This window comes from Thermobia domestica, chromosome 4 (assembly GCF_964235325.1).
Source record: "Thermobia domestica chromosome 4, izTheDome1.hap1.1, whole genome shotgun sequence".
In the NCBI taxonomy this organism is placed as follows: Eukaryota; Metazoa; Arthropoda; class Insecta; order Zygentoma; family Lepismatidae; genus Thermobia; species Thermobia domestica.
The window spans coordinates 295243809-295259047 of NC_137457.1; the positions used below are offsets into that span (position 1 = coordinate 295243809).

Sequence of the window (15239 nt, forward strand, 5' to 3'; positions counted from 1 at the left end):
TGAACGATTCTATGAGATTTCTCTTGTTTAGAGGATGCTCTATTTCGGAAAGAAAATTCGTAAGAGTTCGATTTACGCGACATCAGGTGAGAGAAAGTGCAAAACAAATTTGTTTTCTCCCCGCCAACCGTATGTGGGTGAAAGAGCAAAAATACTCGACAAAATAAAGAGTGATGTAGGGACTGATGAGGTATGTTTGGCTAATTCATCTTCTAATTTTTATTTTTTTAGAGGTGTGCAATTTAACAACATAGCGCCTGGTATCAATATCAGTAGAATGTGCAGTGTAGTTACGTGTATGGTGCAAAAAGATAGGATTTCCTACGAGATATGTCGTAATAGTTTTCCTCAGATAAATCATAAGATATTTCCTAGGACTTATCTCATAGTGTATAACAGACCAAAACGACCTGGCTCCGTTGATGACACAGCTCTTACCAAAGGAAACCTTACTATCAACCATCGCCCTTATTTCTGCCATCTTTTTTTTTTCTGAAGCCTAACTGAAATTTACGTTCAAAGGATGCTGTTCCATGTATGTTTACGACATCAAGGAAATTATGACTGCCAAACTTACCATCAAGAAGACTATTTGTATAAAAAATGATCACAGTTGTTCTCAATACATGAAACTTTTCTCGTAACAGAAACACTGCTGAAACTGACTTTATTTCGTGTATGATCCTAAAATGATTAGTTTCCAAAATGTCCTTTATTTTTAGTTGCATGTAGCTGATGTTGCAATCAATTTGTAAACGCATTATTTACATTACTTTTCGAAAACATAATATTTACAATTATACATTTATTCTACATATTTAAAGTGTGTAATAAAGTTTTAGTATATTCGATTTTTTTTTTTTTTTTTTTGCAATGTTTTGAATAAAAATAAACAAATACAATATGCCGTTCGGTGAACATTCTTACGACTATGTCTATCACTAATACTTTTTTTTTTCACTTTAATTTTTTTGACTTTTGTAATCTAAGATAAAAGAATGGCCACTTTTCCCCGAAAGTCCATATACTCAATAATTACCTACATGAATTATTTAAATATTACAAATACTTTTACATAGAAGTAAAGTTACTATAAAACTATTGAATGCAAAACGAAGATAAACGTACAGGGACACCAGTATATGATGGCAACCATATTAGACGTGTCATTTGTCTGAAAAGATGATTGAGCTTTTCTTAAATCACAATAAATAATCGTCGCAAATTAGTTAACTATCTATTAATGTAGAACAACATGTAATTTATTATTATTATTATTATTATTATTGTTACAACCTAGTAGCTCACATAACAACACTCAGCGTTTTCTTTAATCTATTTCTGTACAACTGTTTACATGGACTTTTTTTTTTTAAACATTTACATTATTTTACACATATGTACACACTCTGCACATAAAATATAATTTATGGTCAGGGTTTGGTTGGTTTGTCTATCATTCCGTACAATAATAAATTCACTTAATCTATGCTTTTTAAAATATCACGCTGCATTCAATATATTATATAATTATATTTATATATATGTATGTTGTATACATATACCACACAGCATTGGGTAAATCACATGGAGGAAATGGCATATTGACAATAATACATAGTTACGTAAATTGTTTTATCGGCTTCCCTAGTTTGTTAATTCATTTGTTTTTATAACTATTTGGTTATTCTTTTATTTTTCTGTAAATATATATATATATAGACAATGATTCTAATTAATTATTCTTGAAATTTTACTTCATGTGTATATATATGATTTATTTACATGCGTTTCTCACATATAGTTTCTTAAGAAGTAAAATTAAAACATGACAGAAAAAAGAACTTTATAAACATAACTCAAGAATGACCAATCATTACTCAATATATGATACTAATTCTATATGATTAACTCATTTTCAGTATAACTAAATGGCAAATAACAATAACAACTTTTTTAAGTGCTGAATTTTCGCTGTGTAAATTTTGAGATACATTTAATTTCACAAATGATAATAATACACAAGCTTAAAGAAATAAAACTTTACGAATAAATTTACCATTTCGTTTTCCCCCATCTTCTTTAGAGCATAACGAACGCTCACGAAAAGAAGAAGACAGTAAAATTCAGTTATATCTTCATATTCTATCAGCACAATATGAAATTTGCGAACATTATATCTATTTCTTATTTTAAACATGATAACAAAAATGTATTTTTATGTATAGCTAACATGACCATTTACATTTTAACAATTTTCTTTCATTTACAAAATTCCGATTGATTTGATATTTTAATTTTTGAATAATCAAAGTCCGTTCTTCTTGATAATATCTTAAAAAGATATTGTACTTTCATTAGTCATGGAAGGAAACAGAAAAAATGCGAGGAGTCAATTGAAAGTTATACCTAGATATATTGGACAAGTATAAAGCACCAAAAATACAACTAAGTATACACTATAGTACACTCTGGAGAAGAGGGAAAAACGATTCTTTACAATAACATGTCGTAACTTTACTTCATTTTTTTTTTAAATACGCGTAAGACTAAAAATAAAAGTCTGCATACCAAACAGAATATTTGAAATTAGCAAATTCACTCTAACACATATACGTGTTTAAGTGTTTTAAATGAGTGTTAAAAAAATGTCAAATACCGGCATAAATTTGATTTTTTCGTAAATTAAATTTATACAAGAAGTGCTTTACTTTTTTTTCCCTTCCTTAAACTAAAAGGAAATGTTAATGTTTCAAGGTTAATTTTATCTATATTATATGCATGTATCTACAGTGTTTATTGTTCTGTAAAACCGAATTTATTATGTATACAGGGTGTTACAAAAATGTATACAGGGTGTCACAATATTTTGGGAATAGATTTCTCACATCAAAATAAGGAAAAAAAAGTTCGTATAGACCTGTGATAGGAAGTGCATAGTTTCGTAGTTACAGGATGTCGGAAACGTGAAAAAATGAACTTTAAAGGTCTGTAGTTTCACTACTACGTATATACGTACTATATATTTTTCAAATGTCTATGCAGGAATGATTAAGAAGAAATGTTGAAGGTGTTATGAGGCAAGTTATTTTAAAATATGTTACATCATCTGTAAGGGGACACTAAAAATCAGACGAAATAAGATAGGGAGCGTATTATTATTATTATTAGTATTAGTATTAGTATTAGTATTAGTATTATAGATCATGTTTTTAGATTTATGAGCGGAGATGAACAAAGAGCAAGCTCACCATCCCCGAATTTGAACTAAAACTGAAAAAGGAAGCAACATAATATAGAGTGCGTGGAGTAGGAATAATAATAATAATAATAATAATAATAATAATAATAATAATAATAATAATAATAATAATAATAATAATAATCTTTCTACACTGCACGAATGTTACCGGTAACATGAGTCTACCAAGCAAGGTAAATGATTCCCGAAAGGATTCGTACTGAAGATTAGCAAAAGCAGTCGTTGAAACAGACATGGACAAGTGCTTACATAAGTTTAACCTTATTAAGAGAGATTCTAGTTACCACATAAAGAAATTTCTGAAATAGAACATTAACGTTACCTTTCACTTTGAAAAAAAAAAAAAAAGGCGGAAAATATTTACGAATACAAATTATCAACGGATTCAAATTAGTATTTAACTATCTTAACGGTAAGTTACTATAATTACGTACTGTCTGTACCAACAACACTAAATATATGGTGCCAAGAACAATTTTTGTTTCTTTTGTTTGTCTGGCAGTTAAAAAAAAAAAAAAACATACACGGCATTAATAAACCCTAAAAACACGTATATGTGTATTGAATAAAACTTGTTATAGTAAAAATGCAATATTTAAATACCACAACCACTGCAATTTACAACCATTTTAGAGAAACTCTTAACACTAGATACAAAATTGGTCTACAGCTTTTGGTCACAATAGTACTGCATTTTGCAGTGAGTAATTTTTTCCCTTTTCTTTTATTTGCCGTGATCGTATCATTAGGATTGACTTTAAAAAGTAATTGGAACCATAAAAAAAGAAGTAGAAATTGTAATATAAAGAAAAGTTCACAAATATTACGCATTAAAAGAGAAAAATTCTCAGTTTGTAATCGAAATTAAAAAAAAAAATCAAGCATTGCTTTAGTAATGCTATAGAATAAATACAAAATAACAATATTTAATGATTAGTACCGACATTTCGCTTAAATCACAATATAGTAACAAATGCAAATTATATTTCGCTGTACTAACATTAATACTTAAATAATAAAGATGTAGATAATAATAATAACAGTAGATCATCTATCACAGGCTATAAAATAATTCAAATTTTTATATATATACTCCTCTGCAACTACAGAGAAACTGTAATACACTTTCAGCACATAACGAAGCCCAGCTTTTTTACATAGACATAATAATTCATTTACAATTGTCACTAATAGACGTATGAAAGACCGACAGCATTTTGTACATTTACTAAATAAACAATGAATTTTTGCTTACATTTATATTTCTTTTTTAAAGAAACAAAATCATATACAGCACTGGCTTTAGCTAAGTATTACGTTTTGATAATGTCTTTACAGAAAAATTATACAAGGTTTTCTGTGGTGTTTTGCATATAGATAATCAATTTTATAATAATTGTTAAAATTAATACGTAATTACATGCAGTTTAATGTTTCGTTAAGATAACTGGCCATTTTACCAAATGTCTTACTATATCTAGGCATAACGAGATATCCATTTATCTAAACAATTAAGCTTTATAAAATTGTTAATTAAAGGGTCCCATCACGGCGAAATTAAAATACCGCTAATTTTACAGTAATTATACGATATCTTCGAATTGATAAAAGATAATCGAAAAGTGGAACAAAAGCTTGCTAGACAATATTATTTTACATGAGGTACTGTTATCACGACTCACTTATCTGCTTTCGATTTCCAACCATTTAGAAACTCGGCATTTATTTTCGCGTTTCTAATTGGCTGCAAACGGAAAGCTACTAGATGACTCGCGATAACGGTACCTAATGCAAAATAATATTGTCTAGTGCGCTCTTGTTCCACATTTCGATGATCTTTTATCTATTTGAAGATATCACATAATTACTCTAAAATTAGCGGTATTTTAATTTTGCAGTGATTAAGCCTCTTAGGTAATATCATTCAGTATTTTAACAAAAGTTATTGACTGACGGATAGTCCTTAAACCAATCTACGTTAAAAAAAAAAAAAAAAAAAAAAAAATCTTGGTGGACAACGATTGGTTATAGAGTTAAAACTGTGAAATCCTGAAGTCGATATATAACTACGTACATTTGACATTACATATTTGAAGCTTAAGATGTAGTTACATAATATAAATCGTAAAACAAACAAAAAAAAATCTCGTTATGTTCATTAATAAAAATCGTGTTCTTATATCTTAAGGAAATTTTTCAGAAGTTCTCCAACTTTGTTTTACTTAGCATTCTGGGTAATTGACTTTACTTTGAAGTAGGCATAAACAAACTATTTTAACTAAAATGTCTAAGCAAATATAGCACATTTTTTATTTCTTTTTTTAACTCCGGAAAATATATATATATATATATATATATAAGAAAACAATATTATTATTTCCTGCTGTGGCTTCTTAGTACAATAGTATTTACTAGATATGTCCGTGGAAATTACCATTTAGAGACTAAAGATCTAATTAACAAATTCCCGGGGGAAGGGGGGGACAGAGGGAGTAATATAATAGCAACAAAGTGATTGTAGTTGTAGAACACTATACCATCTTAGTGAATAGTAAAAACCTACGAAGTAGGACAATTTTCAGTGGAATCATTGCCACAACATAATCCCTCACAAACGTTTCGAGGCATTATTACAGTAGTTCTTGCTAGTATTAAACTTACGTTATAACTCCTACTTCCGTAACTTTGGGCATGCTTCAACGAATTGCAGAATAAATTTTGGTCTTACATTAATGTAAAAAAGATTACATGCAATGTCGTTTAAATACACCACGGAACACCTTGTATAAAGCTGGAATGTAATGAAGTGTTAAATAATAATTTAAAACAATATAAAAAAGCAAGCCTGTACATGTACCTTTGTACATATTATATTAAAAACTAGGAAAAAAACAATACCTGAATCACTTAGTTTTTTTTTTACCTCAAAGAAATACAATTTCTTTTTATACTTCCCTACTGTAAATGCACATTATCTCTATCATTATACTAAAATTTATTCAACATGCATAATAATCTCAGCCATGCATGCACTCAAAGAGATTGGTGATACTAAAAAATAGAAGAGCAGATATTTTTTTCAATTTCAACTTCATATTATAAAATAGATTTTTTTTTCAGGGCGATCAATTTGTACAAAATTCTGTGATATTCAATACAGTACAATAATTGTATAAATTAGAGAAATGTTTCTTAAATAATTTTTTCTATATATAAGAATTTTTTGTGATAATTTCAGTCAATATGTACGTTGTTACATTTTTTTTTTGACAACTAGGACAAATATTTATAGGTCTAGGACACCATATCAACATCATTTTTAATTCTACTCATGTCTTCATTTCAGTAGATTGATACAGATATGTCATTCAGAATATGTCAGGAATATCTGTGAAGTTACGATCCCAGTAACCTCCACTATACAGCCAGTCCTCCTGCCGTGTATACGGATTTGTTCCCTGACAGAACCACCTAAAACATCACATAACCACAAAACGTATTAGTTTTAGTTTATAACACAGTGTAAACATTATTTTTAGTACCTAAAGCACAATTTAAAGTTACACAGTTTGTGAGGAAATTATTGTAAGAACAAGCCGATCTGAGTTACAGATCATTGTGGCCAACTTCATTTAATAAGAAATAAGATAAATTTACAGGTAAAATTGAACATACGGAGGTAAGTCAAAAGTTATTCGCAATTTTGACATAACTCTTTTTACATAGTTCATGCTGACCTCTGTCCTCGTGTATCTTATTGTTATGCTGTTATGGTCATGCTATAAAAGTTTGTTCCTAATTCCTTCATTTGTCTCTCTTTTGTTGCAGATAGATCATGACCGCTCCATTAGAAGTTTGCACCAAAGAGGAACAACGAGCAGTAATCCGGTTTTGTAGTCGAAAGATGTATCAGGGGCTGCAATCCATCAACGACTTTTGGCACAATACGAGAACAGTTGCTCCAATGGAGTGTCTACGAATGAATTGAAAAAGTCTAAAATGGTTGCACAAGTGTTAAAAGGAAGAAGCCGGACGGTTATCTACGGTCACAAATGATGACAACATTGAGCGTGCAAGTGACGACGACTGTGAAGTTGTCCCGCCCACCTAACGAATTTTTGTTTTTCTTATCTACATCGTTAGTTTATCGTTAGTTTACGTTAGTTTTGCTAAAATTATCGTTAGTTTCGAAAAAAATAAAATTTTTATTCAACAAATAAATGGGCAGGACAACTTCACGCTTCTTCGCCCACAAACGAATTTCAAAAGTTTTTCATATCACATCGTTAGTTTATCGTTAGTTTACGTTAGTTTTGCTAGAACTATCGTTAGTTTCGCAAAAATAACGATTTTATTCTAGAAATAGTTTCCAGCCAACTGTGAATTAGCCCGCCCATATTGAATTCTCATAAAATTTCAACTCATATCGTTAGTTTACGTTAGTTTTGCTAAAATTAAGGTTTGTTTTACAAAAATAACGATTTTATTCGATAAATAAGGATTCCCGCCAAATGTAAACCCTAACAGCACAATTACATAGCAGGCATATGCCTATCATGTTCCGTCAGGTACACTGAAATGTGTCCAGTATGTGCCTAAGGAAAGTAAAACTAACATAAACTAACGATAAACTAACGATGTGAGATGGAAATTTATATATAATTCTTTATGGGCGGGCTAACTTTACATTTGGCGGGAAACCTTATTTCTCGAACAAAATCGTTATTTTTGCAAAACAAACGTTAATTTTAGCAAAACTAACGTAAACTAACGATAAACTAACGATATGAGTTGGAATTTTATGAGAATTCAATATGGGCGGGCTAATTCACGGTTGGCGGGAAACTTTATTTCTAGAATAAAATCGTTATTTTTCGAAACTAACGATAATTTTAGCAAACTAACGTAAACTAACGATAAATTAACGATGTAGATAAGAAAAATAAAAATTCGTTAGGTGGGCGGGACAAGTCACAGACGTCACGTGACGTGGTTCTGCTAGACAGACGAGTGATTATTGACTATTGTGCCGAAAACCTTTGATGGATTGCGGTCTGTGTTACACCTCCCGACCACAAAAACCGGATCACTGCTTGTTCTTCCTCTTTGGTACAACCCATTGTGACATTAATGCACCAGAATATCCAAGGGTTGACATCAAAAATAACTGGCCTTGAAGCATTCTTACATACAATAGACAAACAACCGCAAATCGTGTGCCTGACCGAACATTGGTTAACAACAGAAAATATTGAACAAATAAAAATTCAAAACTATGAAATAGTTAGTCACTTCTGTAGGGAAATAAACAGCAGGGGAGGATTAGTAATCCTAGTCGAAGAAAACTTGACACAAGATGTTAAAAAAATAGACATGCGAAGTACCGAGTTCGCTTATGAAAGTGCAGTCATTACTATAGAAAAGTTAAATTTAATAATTGCTGTAGTATATCGTATCCAACGTGGATCTCTTGACACCTTCTTTAATTCACTCAAAATGTTTCTAGAGGGCATACGGAATATACATAAGAAAAAAATTATAATATGCGGAGATTTCAACATAGATTTCCTAAAAAACTCCTCAGAAAAAGAACGCGCAATTACACTTCTAAACATGTATAACATAACATACATCATAAATAAACCCACTAGAATAACCACGCACTCAAAAACGGCTATTGACAATGTGTTTACTAATGTAAAAGATGACATCAAATATGATATAATTGATGGGCTATCTGATCACACATGCCAGATGATGTACATAGAAACACAACAAAAAATTGACAATACTCACAAAACACGCACAATCAGAAACTACAGGCTAAGACATAAAGAGAAATTTACGAGATTAGTAACAAACGAAACATGGGTGGACGTGTATAACAAATCCACAACTGACGAAAAATATAACGCCTTTTTTGATCGTATTCACTGTATTTTTGACGTATCCTTCCCGAAAATAATAATAAAAAATAATACAAAAAAACTAAAAAATGTTGGGTGACACCAGAAGTTAGGGAACTCAGCAAAATAAAAAGACGTTTACTGAAAAACTCCCAACAAACAGGAAATACTACACTAAATAAAACACTAAATAAAGTATTTATAAATCAATACAAAAGAAAATTACGTAATATTAGACAAGGTTACTACACAAACAAAATAATGACAGCAAATAAATGTATGAATAACAATACTCAATTAGATGTTATCTACTTTGATCTCTCGAAGGCCTTTGATTCTGTCAGTCACATTCATCTTCTTCATAAACTCTCCAATAGATTTAATGTACATGGCAAATTTCTCTCTCTAATCACAAGCTACTTGAAGGACCGTAAACAGAGAGTTGTTCTTTCAGGGGCGACTTCTAACCCCCAACCCGTGATCTCAGGGGTGCCTCAGGGGAGTGTACTTGGGCCTCTACTGTTTGTCCTGTATATGGATGATCTCTACACGCACTTATCAGCTCAACCTAGTGGCCTTCTGCTTTTTGCTGACGATTGTAAGTTATACAGAGAAATATCGTGTCTCCATGACACAATTGCTCTACAGGAAGACATAAATTATTTTACAGGCTGGTGTGAAATGTGGCACTTGAAACTCAACAGTAAGAAATGTGACAGTATTACTATTACTTTGAAAAAGTCTCCTGTTCCTTCCACATACCATATCAACGATTCCCCTATCACACATTCTGCTAGTCATAACGATCTTGGTGTCATCTTTGATTCAAAACTCACCTTCTCTGACCACATCTCCTCAATACTAAAGAATTCAATGCGCATGTTGGGACTTCTTTATCGATTCACCGAACTACGCACTGTTTCTTCATTAGCAACTTTTTATAAGACTTTAATAGCGCCCAAGATCGAATACTGCTCTCCCATATGGGCCATGGCAGCACCTACACATCTCTCCAGACTTGATTCTGTTCTCAATTTCTTCATTGCTATAGTCCGATTTCGTGTTCCTGCACTTCGAATATTATCTAAGAAGGAGCTCTTGCGACATCTTAATATTCAGACTCCTGAAGTACGCAGAATTATCTCTGACCTGAAATATCTACATAAAATAGTTAATGGAACCTTAAGATCGGAAATATTACTTCAGGAACTATCCTTACGTGTCCCTTCCCGCATTACTCGGAATACCCACCTATTCCATCTTGCCCGTCCTAGGTTGGCTGTTATACAGAGGTCTCTTTTTTATAGAATACCAAACAGTTATAATCAAGTAACAACTGATGTGGACATTTTTTCGAGCTACCCAGTGTTTGAAAGAGCAATTAAACGAGCTTTGACGGAATAGTTTTACTTTTACACTCTTTTTTTTTCTATGTTGTTGTTATTGTTGTCTTGTTTTTTTTTCTTTCTTTTGTTAGCATGTCCCTGTGTAAAATGGCAAAGTTATACTGTATCTGGGAAATTGTTCAATAAATAAATAAATAAAATAACAAAACAAAAACATTGTGGAAGATAGTTAATCAAAATACACGAAGGGAAAATAAACGTACACAAAACAATATTAGTCTTTACGTCAATCAGATACAGATCACGAATCCTGACCAAATAGCAGAAATATTTAATGATTACTTTATCGATATTGCAGATAAATTAACGAATAAGACGCAAGATAGCGAAAAGGCTATTGAACTATTAAGAAATTTTAAACCTAGGACATGCAAAACTATGTTCCTCATGCCGATAATAGAACATGAGGTATTTTATGAAATAAATAGATTAAACCCAAATAAAGCTACAAGCGACGAAATTCCAATTGAAATAATCAAGCAGAACAGCCAGAATTTAGTACCTATACTCACATACCTATTTAATGAAAGTCTCAATACAGGAAAATATCCAACAAAATTAAAAGAAGCTAAAATAAAACCAATCTTTAAACAGGGAGACAGAACATTGATACAAAATTACAGACCGATATCACTCTTACACCCAATAAATAAAATATTTGAGAAACTAATTAAAAAGAGACTAATAAATTTCTTGAACAAACAGCAGATACTATGCCATGAACAACACGGTTTTGTAACTAGAAAAAACACAACTACGGCAACATATACGCTTATAAAAAACATACTAAAAGGGCTAAATGATAAAATACTAATCTTAGGCATTTTCTATGATTTAAGCAAAGCTTTCGATCTAGTTAACCACAAAATACTCTTACGAAAACTTGAGCATTATGGCATAAGGGGGAAAGTGCTACAGCTGATGGAAACCTATTTACAGGGGAGGACGCAAGCAGTTGAAGTCTCCCACATACAAAATGGGAATGTAAAAACATATTTATCAAACCCAAGACAAGTCCGCAACGGCGTGCCTCAGGGCTCAATATTAGGTCCAATCCTATTTCTACTGTATATAAATGGTTTTCCTGGAATATTGAAGAATTTTGAAGTAATTTTATATGCAGATGACACAAGCGTAATTGTAGAGGGTAAAACCGTAAGTGAGCTAAGGAAGAACACATGTAGAGTATTGGATCAAGCCAAAAAATGGTTCGAAAGTAACTGCTTATGCATAAACAACACAAAAACAAAATACCTACTTTTTCACACAAAACAAAACACGAAAATAAAAGAAACCAAAAATAAATTGACCAATCTAAAACTAGATTTCACCCATGAAATTAAATTTTTAGGATTACATATAAATGAAAATCTAACTTGGGAAACCCACGTTAAAGAAATAATAGTAAAATTAAATTCCAGACTTTATGCATTCAGGATACTAAAAGAAACGTTAAATACTAAAGCTTTGATCCAAGTATACTACGGGCTTATACACCCTATACTAAATTACGGCATCATTTTCTGGGGCAAATCTTCAAGCAGCAAAGCAGTCTTCATGAAACAGAAGCAAGCAATACGGATAATATTTGGTCTACACATGAGAACATCATGCAAAGAAAAATTTAAACAGCACCACATCCTTACCCTACCATCTATTTATGTATATGAAACTGCAATCTATGCAGCTAAACTGAAAGATGGAACCCAAATAAATCACGTATATAATACCAGACAACAAAATGAAAGAAGACAATATTTTACAACACTAACATTAGTACAGGAAGGCCCAAGCCATATGGGAGTACAAATTTACAATAAGCTGCCCAGAGAAATAAAAAATGAAGAAAATATAAATGTTTTTAAAAAGAAACTCAAGAGATTCCTGGTGGATAAAGTATATTACAGCGTAGCAGATTATCTTTACAATAATGTATATTAAATAGTAGTAACATATTTCTTTTTCTAAGTGTATTTACTGTAAGAAAGAGGACTGTCTGAACCCTTCAAATACCAAATGTATCTTGTTTTCAAATGGAGTAAATAAATACAATACAATACAATACAAACTTTTAATGCAGCGGCCATGATCTATCAACAATAAAAGGAAGACAAAGGAGGAATTAGGATCAACCTTTCATAGCATGACCACAACAGCATAACAATAAAATACACGAGGATAGAGGTCGGTATGGACAATGTAAGAAAGTTATGTCACAAAATTGCGGATAATTTTTGATTTAACCTCGTACATACATATGGCTGAGGTGATGAAACAGAGCAACTTTTTTGGTTAGTTGAAGTTTAGCGTCCCTTTTCAGCACCGAGGCTATATAACATGTGGCCTACAGTTTAAGGTGGAATCTGAACCAGCTTGATGCATTTCAATTTCAAGGCTCTCCCACCGTGAATCAAACCCAGGACATCGTATACTAAAGGCGCATACTCTGGCCATTAGACTGATGGGGAAATTACCTCTCTTGGGTGAACCTCAGGTTTTAGTACGATGGGTACCTTATCATTTATGACTCCACCGCCACAAATATAACCCGCCATTACCTATGTGCACTTGAACTTCTTCACATTGAAACTCAATGCCCTGAGCACAGACCATTGATAGAATGAATACTCAGAATACGCCTGATAATACAGAGAATAACTTCTCATACCGATATTCACCAGCACCCGCAGTATATCACTGTCATTACCCGAGCTTTACTTACTTCACATCTCATCAGGGCCGCGGTGGCTCAGTGGTAGAGCGTTCACCTCTGGTACTAGGGGTCCCGGGTTCAATCCCAGCCCCGCCAAGTGAACTTTGTAGTGGACAAACACCGTGTGCGTGGGTTTTCTCGGGGTTCTCCCGTTTTCTCCCACTTTCTTCATTCCACCATTTCATTCATTACCCATCATCACCGTCTCCTTTAGCCTAACCGGCATAACTGTGGAAGGTAAAACTCAAGGATTTCATTTCATTTTCTCATTTCATTTCACATCTCATCATCAGAGAAGTAGGCACTAATATATCATTACCATGCAACAGCGTAATCTCGTGAAAACTGAATACACTTTAAGTACTTCACAACCCGTCAGTAAATACCTATCTCTGCCTTACACAGTACTACTTCAATTCTACTTGAATTACTTCACATTTGAAATTCAAGCAATGGGCGCAACTAAAGTTGCTAATTCCGTCTGCAAAGACAGCTTCTTGATACCTCCTTCCATTCTCCATATACAACTGAAGCGTATCAAACCAGATTCTTACAAGGAAAAGTCACGAACTGGCTCCGCTGCTATCCGAAAGAGACAATTGTGTTTGCAGTTGACATGCTCTAACTATACGAATCCCAAAGTTATATGTGCCACCGGGTGGGATATCGTGAGTTAGAATATATTTTGTAATGTAAAAGCTATTAGCTGGCAGAATAGTTTGAACCGGTCACTTTTTCGGAAACGGTTGGGTAGATGGAAAACTCGACTAACACGTACCCCATAATTTTCAAGGGCACACATTTTGGAGTTAAAAAAAAAAGTTTGCTCCAGGGTCTCCCGCAGGGTCCCAGACGAGATCCAACTCAAACTTTCAAATGGCAAGGGGTTAAGTAGCACGTCGTTTGAAAGCTGTTGTGAAATGAAACTAGATGGAGCAAGTCTCTACTCTCTACAACAACCCTATGCAAAATGGCGGCGGACCAAAATGTAAACAAAAACTTAATTGAAAAGTCCATGGCCACTCTTATAAATCGGAAATTGTGAGACAAATGTGGAAACAGGAAAGAACGTGTGGCATTATTATCAAAGTACAACAATTTAAAGTAAAAATATCTTGTCCCAGGGCTTCCACAGGGTTCCAGGTAAGGTCCAACTCAAAGTTTTCAAATGGCAAGGTGTGTTAAGTAGCACATCGTTTGAAAGTTGTTGTTAAATGAAAGAAGATGGAACAAGTCTTGGCTCTCTACGATAAGCCCGTGCAAAATGACAGATAAAAAATGTAAACAAAAACTTAATTGAAAAGTCGATGGCCACTCTTATAAATCGGAAACGGCGAGACAAAGGTGAAAACAGGAAAGCATGTGCGACATTTTCAAAGTACAACGATTGAAAGTAAAAATGTCTTGTCCCAGGACTCTCGCAGGGCCCCAGGTGGGATCCAACTTAAAGGTTTCGAAGACAAGGGGTTAATGATTGCGTTATATATTGTTTTAAATGTGTCTTGTTTCATGAATTCCTTCCAGTTCATATCCTATACCCCGGGTTTCTATAAGCTTTTCTCACAGTTTTTAACGTGATTGGAAAATGTTAGTTTGGTGTTAACGGTGACCCCGAGGTGTTTAAACTCTTCTATCTTTTTAATATTTAATATTTGTTAGGTGTGTTCTTACGCGAGTATGACATTATAAAACATGTATTTACATTAAAGTTTAGATCATTGAGTCGACACCATTTGGAAACAACATTTATATTCATTTTGTCGAGATACAGAGTAATTGACATTATGGATTTTGCAAGAAATTGGGAATATCAATAATTAAAATTAAAAATTAAACTCGGTCAGGTTTGAGCCTTGACGGACCCTCATTCAGCCTACTATGATGCAGGTGATCTAAACCTCGGAAGATGTGTTAGTAAATCAATGACTTGGTATCTCTATGAAACGAAATAA

At 32.7% G+C, this 15239-nt stretch overlaps 1 protein-coding gene across 5 annotated transcripts in view; it reads right to left on the minus strand.

The window, feature by feature from the left end:
• Nucleotides 1-218: 218 nt before the first annotated feature.
• Nucleotides 219-15239, minus strand: part of LOC145684204 (oxysterol-binding protein-related protein 2) — a 264438-nt gene continuing 249417 nt past the window's right edge. For all 5 annotated transcript variants that reach the window (XM_081756261.1, XM_081756258.1, XM_081756259.1 and 2 more), the window contains one exon: nt 219-6733. In XM_081756261.1, coding sequence (XP_081612387.1) covers nt 6631-6733 — 103 coding nt within the window. In that variant the 3' untranslated portion in view covers nt 219-6630. The remainder of the gene's footprint in view (nt 6734-15239) is intronic.